The 15,168-nt window shown below is 38.3% G+C and overlaps 1 protein-coding gene across 2 annotated transcripts in view; it reads left to right on the forward strand.

Moving 5' to 3' along the window:
* Positions 1-15,168, forward strand: part of KLHL13 (kelch like family member 13) — a 75,446-nt gene that overhangs the window by 42,023 nt on the left and 18,255 nt on the right. For both annotated transcript variants that reach the window (XM_084212738.1, XM_084212739.1), the window contains one exon: positions 14,682-14,823. In XM_084212738.1, coding sequence (XP_084068864.1) covers positions 14,682-14,823 — 142 coding nt within the window. The remainder of the gene's footprint in view (positions 1-14,681; positions 14,824-15,168) is intronic.

Consider the following 15,168-nt stretch of genomic DNA (forward strand, 5'->3'; position numbering starts at 1 on the left):
GATGAATAGAAAAATTGTCCTGCTGTACAGACACTATTCTGAAATCTGCAGACTAAATATCTTAGTGTTGATTTGGTCTGCCGTGGCGATACATTGGAGGTGATGTATTTTTTTCCTGTAAGGTAATCAGTATAGCAGAATCTCTGCCTTCTCTTCCCTAGAAACGTGCTCTGCTTCTGCATAAGATGCTATTAAATTCCCCACTCCCTTTTTAATAGCTTGCCTTCCCTGCTCCCCGCTGTCGTCAGCCCCGGGAGGTCACCAGGCAGAGCCCCGAGCTGCGGAGCGGTCCCTGGTGGGGACCGGCGTGGCCCCATCTGCTTTGTCAGCTCTGGAGGCAATTTGGGAGCTGCTGGGGGGCGTTGAGAATTAGATTGTTGATAGCGTTCCTACAAAGACTGCTATTAACAGCCTGCTAGTCTCTGCTTCTCTACTGCAGAAGACAGAGTGATATTTGTGTTCCCATATCATGTTGTAAAATGCATGAGATTTTGCTCTTCCTCCTTGGAAATGAGAATAGGAAAATGAGAGCGTCCTGAACCAGAAGCTATTAGAAGAGCATGCAGAAACCTGCAGCGATTTCTGCTTTATTTTGTCTTCCTAGCTATGGATTAGAAGGACTGATTTTTGCAATGGGCTTTTTCCATAATGGCATTCTTGTATTGTTTGGTCAGAGCTTGCACAGGAGGAAAACAGGCTGCTGAATTTAGTCACTGATCTCTATTAGCCGTGGCCTAAGGCTATGCTGAGATTTATATCCCATTTGTATTGTTGCAGCTCAAAAGAAGAATGTTCAGAGGATGACAAGTGTATTCTGAGTAGGTATGTTGTTTCATTTTCATATGAAACCCATTTTTTTTTTTCTGCTTCCATTGGTCAGAAATGAGGTTAATAGGAAGAGAATATAGTAGAGTGCTGCAGTGTCCCTGTTAAGGTAGAACAATAGCATCAGAAACAGTACTTTAAAAATTAGCTGCTTTTATTAAATAAAGCTGCATTATGCTGGTGTGCAGAGTGCAGTCTTTTCTTTTTTTTCTTAACATATACTGCAGTCAGTGCTTCCCTAACGAGGTGGCACTATTGTTGAGTTAGAAGGATAGAATCATCATATTGCTTTAGGGGACAGCAGGATTTAAAAGGAGATGCCTTACAGCCCTGTTTTACAGATTGGAAGCATCGGTTTAAGGGCATTGGCAGAATCATTTCCTTGTTCTTAGCAGCAGCCACTGCTGTGTCAGTAGTGTGTGGAATGGAAGTCCTAGTTGGTAGTCTGTTATGGAAACGCTGTTTACTGTTATTGTAGTACCGTGGTGACAACATGCCATTGAAATGGAAAACGAGCTCTCCTGCTATCTGGAAATTCCCAGTTCCTGTGCTTAAAACATCCAGGTCATCGCCACTTTCTCCAGCATACATGTAAGTGAGAGAAATGAGGATAATAAGGTGGGAATTCTTTTTGTGAGACTACCCTGTGGCAAAATACCCTGATACATATTAAATGACATTGGCACTCCGAATTTTATCTTGTTTGCTATGTAGACCCCCCTCCCGATTTTATCCTGGATGTTTCATGATGGATGTCGTGTCAAGTCTTTCCCTTTTTGTTGAAACGTAGAGAAATTGTGCAGATTAAGCCCTATTCATAATGATACTGTGTATGTTCATTTGAAAAGTTTGTGGTGGTGTTAATTTGTAGAGCCGATCTTGAAATGACAAGTTAAGCTTTGAGGCTGGCAGGCTTTCTATATAGTGTATTTGTGAACGTTTCCTTCTCCTGACTATTTCATTTGGAAATTGAGCTTGAAATCACCTGCTGTATTGTATTGCACTTTTGTTCGTGTGAGTTCTTGTAGAGGTGAAATCATCCTGCTTTGGTCTTGTTTTATTCTTTAAAGTCTTAGCCTTAATACAAATTGAATGTCTTCATAAAAAGTTGCAATAAAAGCTTATAACATAAATTTGAATCATTCATATCTGAATACTTACGTAGTTATACAGGCTGTCAGTGTAAAGTAGCTTCACAATGTGCCTTTGTCTTGCCAAATCCTGATGCAGCTTTTGTTCACCTTTTGTTGCTGTGAGTTCTGTGTTGGCATATACAGGTGGCTTTTTTTTCTTTCTCTGAAATAAAACTAGTAAGCTCAGGATACTGAATTCCTTCTACCTTTATTTAAGGAAGCAACTCTTCCAGAAGGAGGAAGAGTTGCTTCAAAATGCACAGGTAGCAGTATAGGTGACTCTTCTATCTGGAAATTGCTGTAAAGGCTACTACTTTCCAATAGAATTCCAGCCTAATCCCTACAATATTAGTACTTTTAAGCTTGTATTGTCTGCTTACAGATAGGCTTTTGCTTTAGCTACAGTAGGTACATGCTGTAAGAGAGAGGTGCACAGGTCCTCTAAATGTCTTTTTTTAATTGTTGCTGAGCGTGGCATTGTTATGGTGGGGCTGAAGGGATCCAGCGCCATGTGCAGGGTCACTATTGTTCTCGGGCAGAAAGGTGGGGAACAAACCTGCCTGTACAAAACCTCTGCTGGGCACACTCGCTTTTGAGATTAATTCCTCTTTGACAAGGTGTGGATGTGCTTCAGAATTTTTATGGGAAGCATCAAATATACTTCAGGCTACCAAAAGGGAAGCTGTTTCCTATAAATTCCTATTCTGAGTTGTTAAAAAAAATGACTTAAATGTAAGAAAAGTATCAAGATGGTAAGAGTTGTGAGACATTTGAACCTGTTTCAGGGAAACAGTGTCATTAGTGTTTTATCTTATGCTGTTGTTTTTAAACTGTAGTGGTCTTAAATACAAGAAAAATCAGAACTAGCCCAGTCTGATGTCTCTGCTGCTGAAAGGGAGCATTTCTTTTGTGTGTCGCCTTTAAAGTGCTAATCTTAGCCCTGAGACTGCTCCAGCCTTTGTGATGGGGATCGTGTGGCTGATTATCTCAGTGTGTTGAAAGTATGAGCCGGTTTAGTGATCATGTTTAAACTATATGATGCTGAGTTTATCTAGAGCATGAGAAATATGTGATCAGCAGCCTTAATCATCTCTTGATAATGAGTCAATGTATCTCAATGTTTATGGAGACATTTCTTTATTGGCACACAGACCTGGCATTAGGAGGACTTGTATATCTAACGCTAAAATTATTCATATATTTTGTTATAAAGAATGAGAAACATTACAAAATGGCACCTATTTGATTAGGCAAAATAAATCAACTAATGAAAAAATCTCTTGTAATTTGGTTTGGCCAGTAAAGTAGGTGATCAGATTAATTACTTTCATTGTAGAGATAACAGTAATTTGATACTGTTTTATATAATCTGTTCTTCATATTCATATTTATAACTTCTGTTGTAAGTAGTACTCTGCACACTGGCTAAGAGCTTATGCTTTGAGTAAAGGGTTGAGGAATAAGTGGTGTGTGAAATGGAACATGTATTGATGCAAAATAAATGGCCATAAAACTGTAGAATTCACAGATGAATACTTTATTCATATTTTGGATCTAGGGTATACAAAGGTATGATTGAGCTTTTAATCCCTTTGATACTTGACATCTAAATCTTACAAAATAAGGGGTTTAGTGTAGTTTGGAATGCAAAGTAGGAAGGTCTTAAAAGTGTTTTGTTCGATTTTTTTTTTCCTTGTATTTAAAATGAAGTTCCAGTTTTTCAGGTTCCTCTAATAAAGTTGACCTTAGCCTTAAAAGTTTCATCCTGCTTATGATTTACAAGTGACATATCTGGAGATTGAACTGATGATCAGGATGCGTAGATTTTATTAGAGTTTCTTTGGTCTGTGTACCCGATAGCTGAACTCTGCCTTGGTTTCCCTGTCTCAAAATGCTGAGACTGGTGGTTGTGAGCAGGTTTGGCTTCGTGGATGAACTACCTGTGTACGAAGTGCCACTGCAAAATGTTGACTGTCCTGCAGCTGTGCAGGCTTAGCTCAGTCTCTGCTTGGGAAGTTTGTGGCGGTTGCTGATGGGGGAAGATGAGTGTGAGGAGCTCGTCTCGCAGAGTTCTGTGCTGTGGGGAACTTGTGGCTGGGCAGTACCTGACATGAAGGTCCTGCAGAAGCTGAGGTGTGATCAATTTGTGGGTGAGGATGTGGTTCTGTCTCTGGGAAGTCTGCTTGGTTTGTAGGAGCTGGTACCCCTTTCCTGGCAATGGGAAGGAGCAGCAGGGACTTGCTGCCTCTTGGCTGGTGGATTTCTCTACCACCAGTTATTTATGAGGGATATTTTCAGGACATCCTGACTGCAAAGAGGTAACTCTTCACATTCCCTGACTGCTGCTGAAACTGATCCAGAATACCTTGAACTTTCCCCCAAGCTGGAGAGATCCAGTGACATGTCTTAGGAAAAATTAGGCTTTGTTAGACTTGGAAGACTGGCATGTGACAGTATCTGTAGGTGTAGTGCAGCTGGCTGAGTGCATGAGTTAGGAATGCAGCTGTGGATGCGTGCACACGCCTTTGTCAGGCTGCATTTTCTTTTGTGGCACTTATTTTGCTGGGGTTTAGAATATAGATGCTGTTTGTCAAACATTGTGAAAGCTGTTACAGCAAGTTTATGCACCACTAGTCAAATCATATTCATATTTGTGGTTGTGTTGACTATGTGGAGAGAGACCTATGTGACTTCATATATTAGGTGGACAGTTTCAGCAAGGGAATAAGAGGAAAGGAGAAAGTGAATAGCACAGACAGTGAATAACACTTGAAAAAGTGATGTCTTGTGGCATCCTGGCTGTTATTTAACATGATTGCCAAATGTTTAAAAACAAAAAGGCAACAGTGACTGACATAAGCAGAGGTTAAGAATTAAATCACTACTACAGTGAGGGTGAGGAGCAGTCCTGAATTATATTTAACAGCTTTGAGGCATAAAGGAACGTGGGTCCCACTTATTGTTCCTGGTGCATGGCATCTCATGCATTAAGGACTAAGGGAATTCTTTCTTATTCACACCAGTAATGTAATTTTTTTTTAAATTGTGCACATCTTCCATTAATACAAATGGAAGAGATATTTTTGGAAACTCAGGAGATTAAAGTGCTATGATGAACATCTACAAAGAATTCAATAATGCAAAAGCACTATTTCCAAAAACACTTTACAGAGGATTGTTCTGTTAAGGTTATGTCATGCAAGAATATTCTTAGCTGGTTTTTAGAAAGTTAAATATTCGGTTAAGTGGTTTTAGTCACCTGCATGCCAATTTTAAAGATAAGTAATATCAAAGAATTCTTATTTCAGAATAATCCACTTGTAATCTTAGTGCTTTCTATCCTTTCACATGGAATAGTATTAAATGGAAACTATCCTTTGCATGTGTTTTCATACATAACTGACTAATATTAGGAGAAATAAACAGATGTAGTATTCCAAATGTATTGTTATCAAAGGGTTTACTACACAGTCTGTCCTGAGTCGTGTGGCTATGAAATTTGTCTGATAGGAAATGCTTTGCTGTAAAGGAAATCTACCTTTGCAGAAAGGTAGAATAAATTCTTAATCCTCTGGAGTAAGCAGCATTAGTTTTAGCTGCTTATATTGGTTTTACAGGTTGATGCTTTTGTGTCTTCTTCAACTATCTGCTTTGCTCTACAATGAGCCCTTTGAATTTATCCTATACAGTGATATATATTTAAATGGGAAAAGGTGTGTGTGTGTAATTCTTCAGACCACCTGTATTGGTTCTCTTTGGTGAGACCACCCTATGTGTGTCTGCTGCCTTCAATGGTCATTTTTAGGAAATGAACCCTTTTGTTGGGCTCCTGAGCAACTGACAGACTACACGATATTCACCCGCTCCCGTCTTTGGCAACATTTCCATTTTATGACATTGCTTCCTAGATATTTCAAACTTCAACATGTTGGAAGTCAATATGCTGCTCACCTCAAATATGTTTTAAACTGATCTGACAATGCGCGCAAAAAGATGAATTGGATGAATGGGGAGTAGAAGGGGATTGCATCAAACTAATAGGAGACTGCTTTTAATCCTAGAAATTTTGTGTATAGAATTCTCCTTTGTGCCTGTTGGTATTTCTTCTGCTCTTTATATAATAGGTATTTCAAGGGATAATTCTAAGTTTGAAATTTCATTCATACAGCAAATTTCATTGCTGTAATTAACTGAGAAAAAATGAGAAAAAACTTCCAACTTGTTTATCATGAAGTCTCCAGGGGCTACTGGTTTTTTTGGGGGAGACTTTATAGGGGACGATGTGGCCTACAGGTCCCCAAAATTGCACACTTCTCCTCATGCAGCAGGATGTTGCAATATTGACATTGTGTTGTGACATGGTAAAGCATCTTTATTGAATTATCTAGAATATGTTAGCCTGTTCTGCCAGCATGACAGTTCTGCCCGTTTGTTATTTTTGTCATTATTTCTTTGTAAGATGAAAAAATCTTGTTCTCCAGTCACATTCTACTCATTGACTTTTCTAGTGTTAAGTGGTATTTTCTCTTGACATTTGGATGGGGCTACCTATGGATTTTCAAAAAGTGCTTGGTGAATATTTGGGTTTTAAAATAGTAGTTGCTTGTTCTAAATGGTAATAATGGGAATTGTAATGTAATAATGTGTAACTATCACACTGAAGTGGAATTGTGCATCTATGTTGCTGCTGTCCAGCAGTGACAAAGATTGTGGTTTTTTCATGGGATGAACAAGTCACGTGCCCCTCTTATCTGGCATGCATAGATCTAAATACTTTATCACATAGGGGAAAAATATTTTACAATTGAAAGTAATTAATGCCCCTCTACATCCTCTTTGGTAGACTGCAATAAAAGAATGCTGAAACATCTGTGAGAAGTGACAGAGCAAGAGGAATGGTAGATAAGGACCCAAACCCTAAAGTCAGAATCTTACTGACTTTTAAGGTATCAGAATAATTCTGGCCAGTATATAGGGGAAAAAACTCTAACACTCTTGAGAGGAGTAGTTCCTAATTTGGTTACAGGAATACAGTGGGATGTGTGTTCTGTGACCAAATATTGAAAGTGCAGGTGCCTCCTTAGACTTAAATTTGTCTCTAAGGAGCCATTCTATTAATTTACTAATTTCTGTGTGTGGAAACTAAGAACACATGAGGTATAACTGTAATCTGCTGGTGCATGCAGAATGGTTTTTGTGTTTTGTAATACACAGGAAGTATTAAGCTGCCTAGTCAAAATTCTTGTTTAACTCTTGATCACTTAAGACCAAACATAAAGAGCAGAAAATACATGCTGTGTTAGTCCAGCCTCAACTGTGAAACCTCTAACTCTTCTATTTTACCTTTTTCAACATTAAGGGAATAAAATAGTTCTCCTTGTGTAGAAAAGCCACAAAATGTGAATTTCCTTGCCTTTTCTGTTTCTAATAGCAGGAATCAACAGACAAACACCAACTTTGGCAAAAAGTCATTAGTGAACTGCTTCTAATTTAGCATCATTAAACAATGCAAGTCTGCAGATTTAAGCTACGAATGGCTCAATGAATGCAAACCCTTTGTCAAACAGATAAATGTGGATGTGATGCTAAGGCTCCCAGAGAGATTAAATGCTGTTGGGAACAAAAGCTTTATAGCAGTGACTGAGCCAAATATTGCTTTGTTTCTGTGGAAAACAAATTTGAATTAACCAGCGGGCTGTAATTATGCTGCAAACAGCTTGAGACCTGTGATTGTTTGGTTGCTTAAGAAGGAGTTTTGAAGAAAATATTTTCTCTGTGCATATTCTTGGGAAATCACACCTAAGCAGTTGCTCAGTCCTCTTCTGCTGGCTTTATGGCAACTGATCTGCTGGCATTGGTCACAGTGTGGCCTTACTAGAAAGTGATAAAAGAAGGTTTAAGTGATGTTGGGAGTTTCTTTGTTTCTGTGTTCTCCTACTTGCTATTGAGATCCACCAGTGCTGGGAACAGTGACAATGTCTTCAATCATCTGAGTAGTAGCTCTCATACTTTCTGTTGATGTGGCCTTGTGTGCTTGGACACAATATTGTGATTGTATGTTGAAGTCCAAAAAGACTTGACTGTACTTAAAAAAAAAAAAAAGAAAGAAAAGGTTAAGGCTTGACATTTAAGTACTAGTCTCCAAAACTTTGCTTCTAGAAATAGCTTCACCTGGAGCCTGGCTGTGGTTAAGCACATGTCATTGTCCCTGTCCTTCAAGTGAGGTTGTGGTCGTTGTTCTCCTTCACTGTGCTGGCAGAGCTACTCAGGCTCTGCTGCTCCTGTACTGACTTTGCCTTCACCTTCTTCCGCTGGTCACTGCAGTGAGCATCTTGTGCTGTGAGTGTGTCAGAACAGCAGGAAAAGCTGAGCACTGCCTGCCTCTGCCCATCAGTGTGTGCCCACAAACGACCTCTGTCCTTTCTGCTGGGTTTGGGGGTTTGCAAGTCCTATATCCTCATCTCCTACTTCCCTTGGCCAGAGCTTTGTCAAAGTAAAAACCCAATTCTGACTGCTTTGGTCTATTGTATAGAGCCTGTTTTTATGTTCTCTTTTACAGACACCCTCACTTTAGAGGAAAGGTGGAAAATGGGACATCTATTTGCTTTTTTATTTAAGAAACAGTAAGTTTTTACTTTGTGCCTTTCTCCTGGAGTGGAGACTTGTTTAAAAGAGCTCAGTATGAAGTTACTAAGCAAATATTTTTAAATGTTCAGCTGTTACTGCTGTCCATCTAATATATGAAAAAGATCAGGTGTAAAAAGTGAAATATTAAAACATAAACATCAGAGCATTGTCCAAAGTGAGCAGTATTTGGCACTAGTTGCCATTAACTGTTTTAGGAGATTGCATTCACAGAAGTTACAGTGCAATGATAATTCACTTGAGGCAGAAGGTCTGTAAACTTCTGGTTGTGGTGGCCCCTTTCAAGTGAACCTAATTAAACAGCATTTTAAAGAAAGTCGGTAGCCTGACAAATACAGGTGGTTTTAGTTTCAGCAGCAGCCTCAAGTTCATCTAATAAAAATTTGGTCTTTAAACTGTCCAGTAAAAACGGTGACATCTGAAGCCAGTAGTGTAGGACAAGTGGTCATAGTGATAAAGGGAAAAAAGGCATGATTGCCACTCCCAATGCACTGTGTGTGTCACAGAGGTGATCCATGCAAAGCAATTTAGGTCCTGCCTTCCAGTGTTGTTCTTGTGTTCGTGCTCCATTTGGCTCTTGAGCAGCAGCAGTGTCAGTTCCCGTGTGCCCCAAAGTTTGAACCTGCTCCTTGGTCTGTGGAGAGGAGTTAACTTGCTATGTCAACCCATTGGCACAAAAATGATCTTTTCTCTTCCTTTTCTCTCCTAGCTGGAATCATGTACGTGTTTTAAAATGTGAACTTGCATTTCCTATAGAAACTTTTTTGTAATAAGAAATCATTAGCAGTTGATAAAAGCTGGTTAGCTTTACTGGGTTGCTGATACCATAAAAGAATTAAATTAGAAATTCTTGATAAAAAGTAGTAATAAAAGGAAGAGAGGTTATTTTAGGGGAGGACAAGTATAAAAGTAGCTTCTTTGCCTGAATAAAGGATCTCTTGAAATTGTATGAGTGGAAGATATGGGATGGAAATGTGAAATACCATGATTGCATAATTTTTTCATCTACATTATGTTAATATTTGAATTTCTTAAAAAACATGATGAGTTTTTCTTTAATACAATGCTGCCCCATCAGTTCTGCTTACTGAGCTCCAAGGTGGCCAGGTACTTTGTTGGGGAATTCCTAAATTCATTACTCAGGAAGTTGGAACATCTGTTCATAATGGGAAGACAGCAATACAGACAATAATTTTTGGTTTTTTTTGGAGACTAAGCTTACTTAAATACTCTTTAGCAGATTATGCATACAAAGTAAAAAATTACTTGTATTTTAGGCTGTTTAATTAATAGGTTCATTAGCGAATTACATGCATAGGTGCATGGATAGGATAGCCCTGGGATGTACCAGGGTTTTTTGGTTTTCTTTTTTGATAGGTCATAAAATCATAAAGATTTGGCTTGCAATAAGATTAACCTGAAACTGAAATCTGTCTTGTTACCTGATAAATACCAGAGTCCTGGCACATGCCAGGGGTGATTGCGCCAGAAGCCATTTTACCAGTGACCAGAACACTTGTGGTCATGGTTCATTTAACAGTAATTTGACAGAGAAAATAAGGTTATAGTCCTTTCAAAAATGAGCTATTGAGCTTCACCAAATTAAGAACTCACTCTCTGGCTGATCTGGCTTTGGCAAAGCTTTTAATGAGTTATGTAAAGACTGGGTTTTAAATAAATTGGAGAACATGCACTCTAAAATATCTGTAGCTGTAGGCTGATCTCCTTACTTTGTTTTCAATGAGTTTCTACAATAGTTTGAGAAATAGATGAATGGATTACTGATGCAAATGAAAAAATCCTTAATAATATTCTTAGTTGCCTTGTTCCTGTTGCATCAGAATAAACTTGACTACTTCTGAAGAAAATGTCAGAATATTGGTTTATTTCATTTGTGCCACTAAGCTCTACAAAATGGCAAGGGCATGATTTGAATATTCTAGTTGAGAATAAAATTTGTCACAATTTTCAAGAATCTTTGCTTATCATCATCACCTGGATGCCTCTGAACTGTTTTAACAGGTTAATACTTGCTAAGTGGTTTGGAAAGCAATTTGCCTCTGTGAATCAGGTTGTAACTCCAGCCAGTGAAATGTCAGTATTTGCTGGAAAGTTAAAGCATGTTAATATCCATATAATGAACACTGTATTTCATCACTTCAAAAATATCAGTGGGAAGTACTCAGAGGATTAACTTGGAGTCATGAGAAAAGCACATTTGCTTGTAGCCTCTAGGAAAAAACTGTGCTGTACTTGAAAGTATCAACATGTGGTTGGTAAGAAAATTCTGATTCAACCTACTTTGTGATAGCAACTAATTAACCTCTGGCACCTTTCTCTGAGCTGCAAAACACTGCTTCCCAGAGGTTGCAGAAAGTCAGGCAGCTCCTGTGCCTTCCTCTTGCAGTGTTAATATTCATTTCACATTCAACTCCAGCATTCTCTTGGCTAACTACTGTAATGTTCAACCCTCTCCAGACCAAGTGTGTGTCTTGAAGGTGATTTTAACATCCACATTTAGAGCAGCTTGTTGTGAATTCTCACTACATGCTACTGAAGTTTTAGCTTCTTTTGTTTCCTAACTTTGTAAAACTCTGGTTAAAAATGGTACTGCTGTACTTCTTATTTAATGATTTCTATTGATCAGAACAATAGAATTAATTAGAAAGTGAATTAACTTTCTCCTTTGGTAGTATGCTTAATTGTGATATACTGTACTTAAAGTAAAAAAAAAAAATCAATATGTTTACCTTCATTACTATTGAGTTAATGATAGTGTTTAGTAGACCTATGTTAATAAATGTAAATAATGCCTTTGGTAAGTGTCCAAACAAGACAGATGTACTTACTGTGGTTTTGTTGGGAAGTCAGTTGGACATTCAGCTCAATTCCCATCTGTTCTGGGTGTGAATGGCAAAGTTATTTCTGAATCTTCATGTTACAGCCCCTGCAACAGAAGCTGCATTCTGAACACTTTAAGATTTTGTTTCAGGGTATGTGATGCAATGCTTGGGTTTTGCTTTTTGTGTATTGCAATTAACACAGAGCTTAAGCACTGTTGTAGTTTCACTTTGTCTTACAAAGACAGGTTTTTGGTGGTGTGTGAAGATAAATGCTGAGCTGCTACCCAGCCAGTGACAAAGGCAGAATTTGTGGTCACTCTGGGAGTGCTCTTTCCCTCTTGCTGAATGTCACAGGGCTGGAATTCAGGGGATCAGTGCCTTATTGCCAGGTGTTATTGCTGACTTGCTTTGGAACTTCTGCCAAACCCAGCTCCTGAATGTCACTTGCTGCAGAAGGGAGAGGGTGTTCAGCCCTCCAGAACTGCTAAGCAGTAGTGGTGTATTTAACAACAACAAATCAAACAAAAATCCCCAAGTCCCAACAAAGAAACAAAAAACCCACATCACTTTTTTTTTTTTTTTTGGTCATTGTTGTTTATATATAAGCCAAACCCCATATAGGATTAATATAATCTACTTGTCTTTATTCACATGGAATCAGCCAAGTTAATGTTTAGGACTAGAATTGTAGAAGTTATACTCTGGTGAATTTTTCTAGTGTGGAATTTGCAGTTTTTAATGCTTCATTCACATGTGCAAGTTTCTGTCCATAACACATTTGTGGTTTCCACATAACAGCAAATGTGGAAGAGAAATAGTGAAAATCTTTTCTGCAGAAGAGCTTCAGGTGGTGAGCTGCTGAGCTTATGTGTGTGATAGACAAGTGCTCATTATATATTGAAAATTAGGTAGAGAACTGCTTATAGCCACACCAGGCATGTCAAATGTCTACTTTTAGGTATTGCAAGTATTTTAATATTTATTATATCCTCTCTGTTGACTGTGCAGTTTTAACAAGGCATTGTATTCTATAGAGGATAACCTGTAGAGAACAGAGCTATGGGAAGTTGTGTGTCATGTTCAGAAAAATGCTTCCATTATCCCAGCCGTCCTTGGAATAAATGAATCATGCTCAAGGTCTTTGCCTTCATTTGTAAAACTTATGAATTATGCTGTCTGTCAGGAAGTCAAGCAGTGATGTGGCAAACATGGTAAAAAGCCCACTCCAAACAGCCAAGGAGGTTGGTTTACTTGTCTGTTTCTTTCCATAATGATTTTAAATGATGTGTTCGCTTTCTATTTTCTTCCGAGTTCAGAGAAAGTATTTTAAATACTCCTTCATGTAACATCTATCTGATCTGACATTTTGGGAAGATGCTTCAAGAGCAAAGAGTCAGATTCATGCTTGTTGAATCTGTTGTTCTTCACGCCCACGCTTGCAAGTCTCCCCACATTATTTTGTATTTCTTCTCAGGAAGTCATGTACAAATTTAGAGACTGGATGTCCTTTAAAATTATGTAAGACTCTTGCCTCCATGCAATTGTATGAAAACTGAAATAAACAGAACTCACCAAACCCAAAACACCCTAGAACCGAGTGAACAAAAATATTTTGGGTCGTGAGCCAGCAACTGCTTGCTGCTCTGTTGCATAGCTGTGTTTGTTGGATGCAGAGATAGTCTGGAGAGCCCTTTGCTAAGACATACCCTGCAAACTTTGTTAAATGACTCTGGATTTGTTTTATAAAATAGAGATAATTGTGTTTCAAAAATAGCACGGATCTTGCATGCTGCACTTCATCCACATTAGTTTATTCAGCTGAGTACATTAGAAGTCACAGCTGTTCAGATGTACCCTTGTTCCTACAATGTTATGTCTGTGTGCATAAAATCTCACTGTTTCAAACCCATGTACTCTGTTGAATGGTGAATTTGTTTTGAATATGTTTTTGTAGCTGACCTTTTGTACTCATGGCTTTGAACAAGGCACATCAATGCTATGAGGGTAATTTGTGAGTTTCAGAAAGTGCTCTACGTGGTCTTTGTACCTGAAGAAGGTGGGGGTAAATGTTTTTTAAAAAAGGAAATTATTTTTCTTCCACAAATTCCAAATTTGTCCTTACATAGTGATCATAATAAAAACTGGGGAAAAGGAGGGGGATTTAAGCACGTTCTTGTTACTTAAAGTAATTTCTGAAACTAGTTTGAAGGCCAATGTTTTAACTTGCATGTTTAAAATTTGGAAAACTTTCTGTATCTGAAATTTGCAGCAAGTATGTCAAACAGCTAGAAATCTTTTTTGAGATATGGAAATACTTGATTAAAAAGAGATGGCTTCTTCTCTGGATTAATAGCTTATGTTTGCTAATTAAAATTGTGTACATATTCATTAGACCTCTATACAGGCTCATAGATAGAACATTAAATCACAGAAATTACTGAAACTACTTGTTGTTAATATTTCTGTAGAAGAATTTTATTACCATTGTATAATAGTTACAGGTTAGCCTAGTTAGGCTCTCAGATGTAACCTAATTTATATCTGAAGATTAAAATGGTAGGCTAATAACACTGCAGTAATTCTTTAACAATTCTACATAAAATGAGCTTGTCCTGTCTAGATTTGGACACTAATTGTGTGGAATCAAATCTTAAAATTAAAGTGTTTGCCTGGACAGTAGCAGAACAGTGAATATCATATCCTGAAGGAGTTCTAATTGTGTGTTTTTAAAAGCAGGTTAAAAACTCCAACTGCAGCTTGAAACTCCATGATGTATATTTTCTATTATGAATAATCATGCATGGGTGAGGTAATGCAAGCTGTAAGAATGAAAATACTCTTTTTTAATATTACAGTTAGAGTTTCAATGTTTCACCAGTTTGGCAATGAAAAGCTAAGATGCTTAATTTTGGAAACTAGATGAAACCTCTATAAACATCCTACAATGCTGGATTGTCGAAATAACAGTGTTCAAGTGTCTAAATCAGGGAGCTGGGGATGGAAGGAAAAGGAAAAATCAGAAAAGCAGTTATGCCTTTCTAGGGACTGTTAACCCTTCACTTTCTTGAATTAGCTGAAGGGAACCACTAAGGACTGATTCTGTTGCCTGCTGATTTTTTTTTCCTGTAGCCTCTGTGCAGTTACATTTCATCCCAGAAGACTGTGGGTTTAGCACAAAAGATCGCTGAATGGAAGTGACTTTGGGCTTGAGGTTTCTCTGTTCCAATTCCCTTAGATCCCTGGTGGAAGAGGAGGATCCTCATATGAAAGTGTCTCTTGGCAGCAGCGATATGGGCGTCTCTGCCCACCTGCAGTCTTCGAAGACAGGAACCACCAGATTTTTCACCAGCAATACTCACAGTTCTGTGGTGTTACAGGTAAATAAATATTCTCATCCTGTATTGAGTTGTACTGAGATTTTTGGCTGCTCTAAACAATGTATCCAGTCAGATTCTATTAGTCTAGTAATTCCTGTAAAGCCTCAAAACCTCTCATGTTCTTGTGCTGTCCATGCCCACAAGCCAGCATTGCTTGGGACTTGCTTTCCTGTGAGGTAGAGGTTCAACTTTCAGCACCAGTTTGGGAAAAAACCTGGCCTTTTCTTGGGGTCATATCCCAGTCCACTCTCAAGTTCTAAGACATAACAACGATTTAACTCTGACATGACAGCTGTATCAAAGAAGCTCACTTGAATATCATTTAATTGCATTAAGCATGTCCCT

This window comes from Fringilla coelebs, assembly GCF_963513975.1.
Source record: "Fringilla coelebs genome assembly, chromosome: 11".
NCBI lineage: Eukaryota > Metazoa > Chordata > Aves > Passeriformes > Fringillidae > Fringilla > Fringilla coelebs.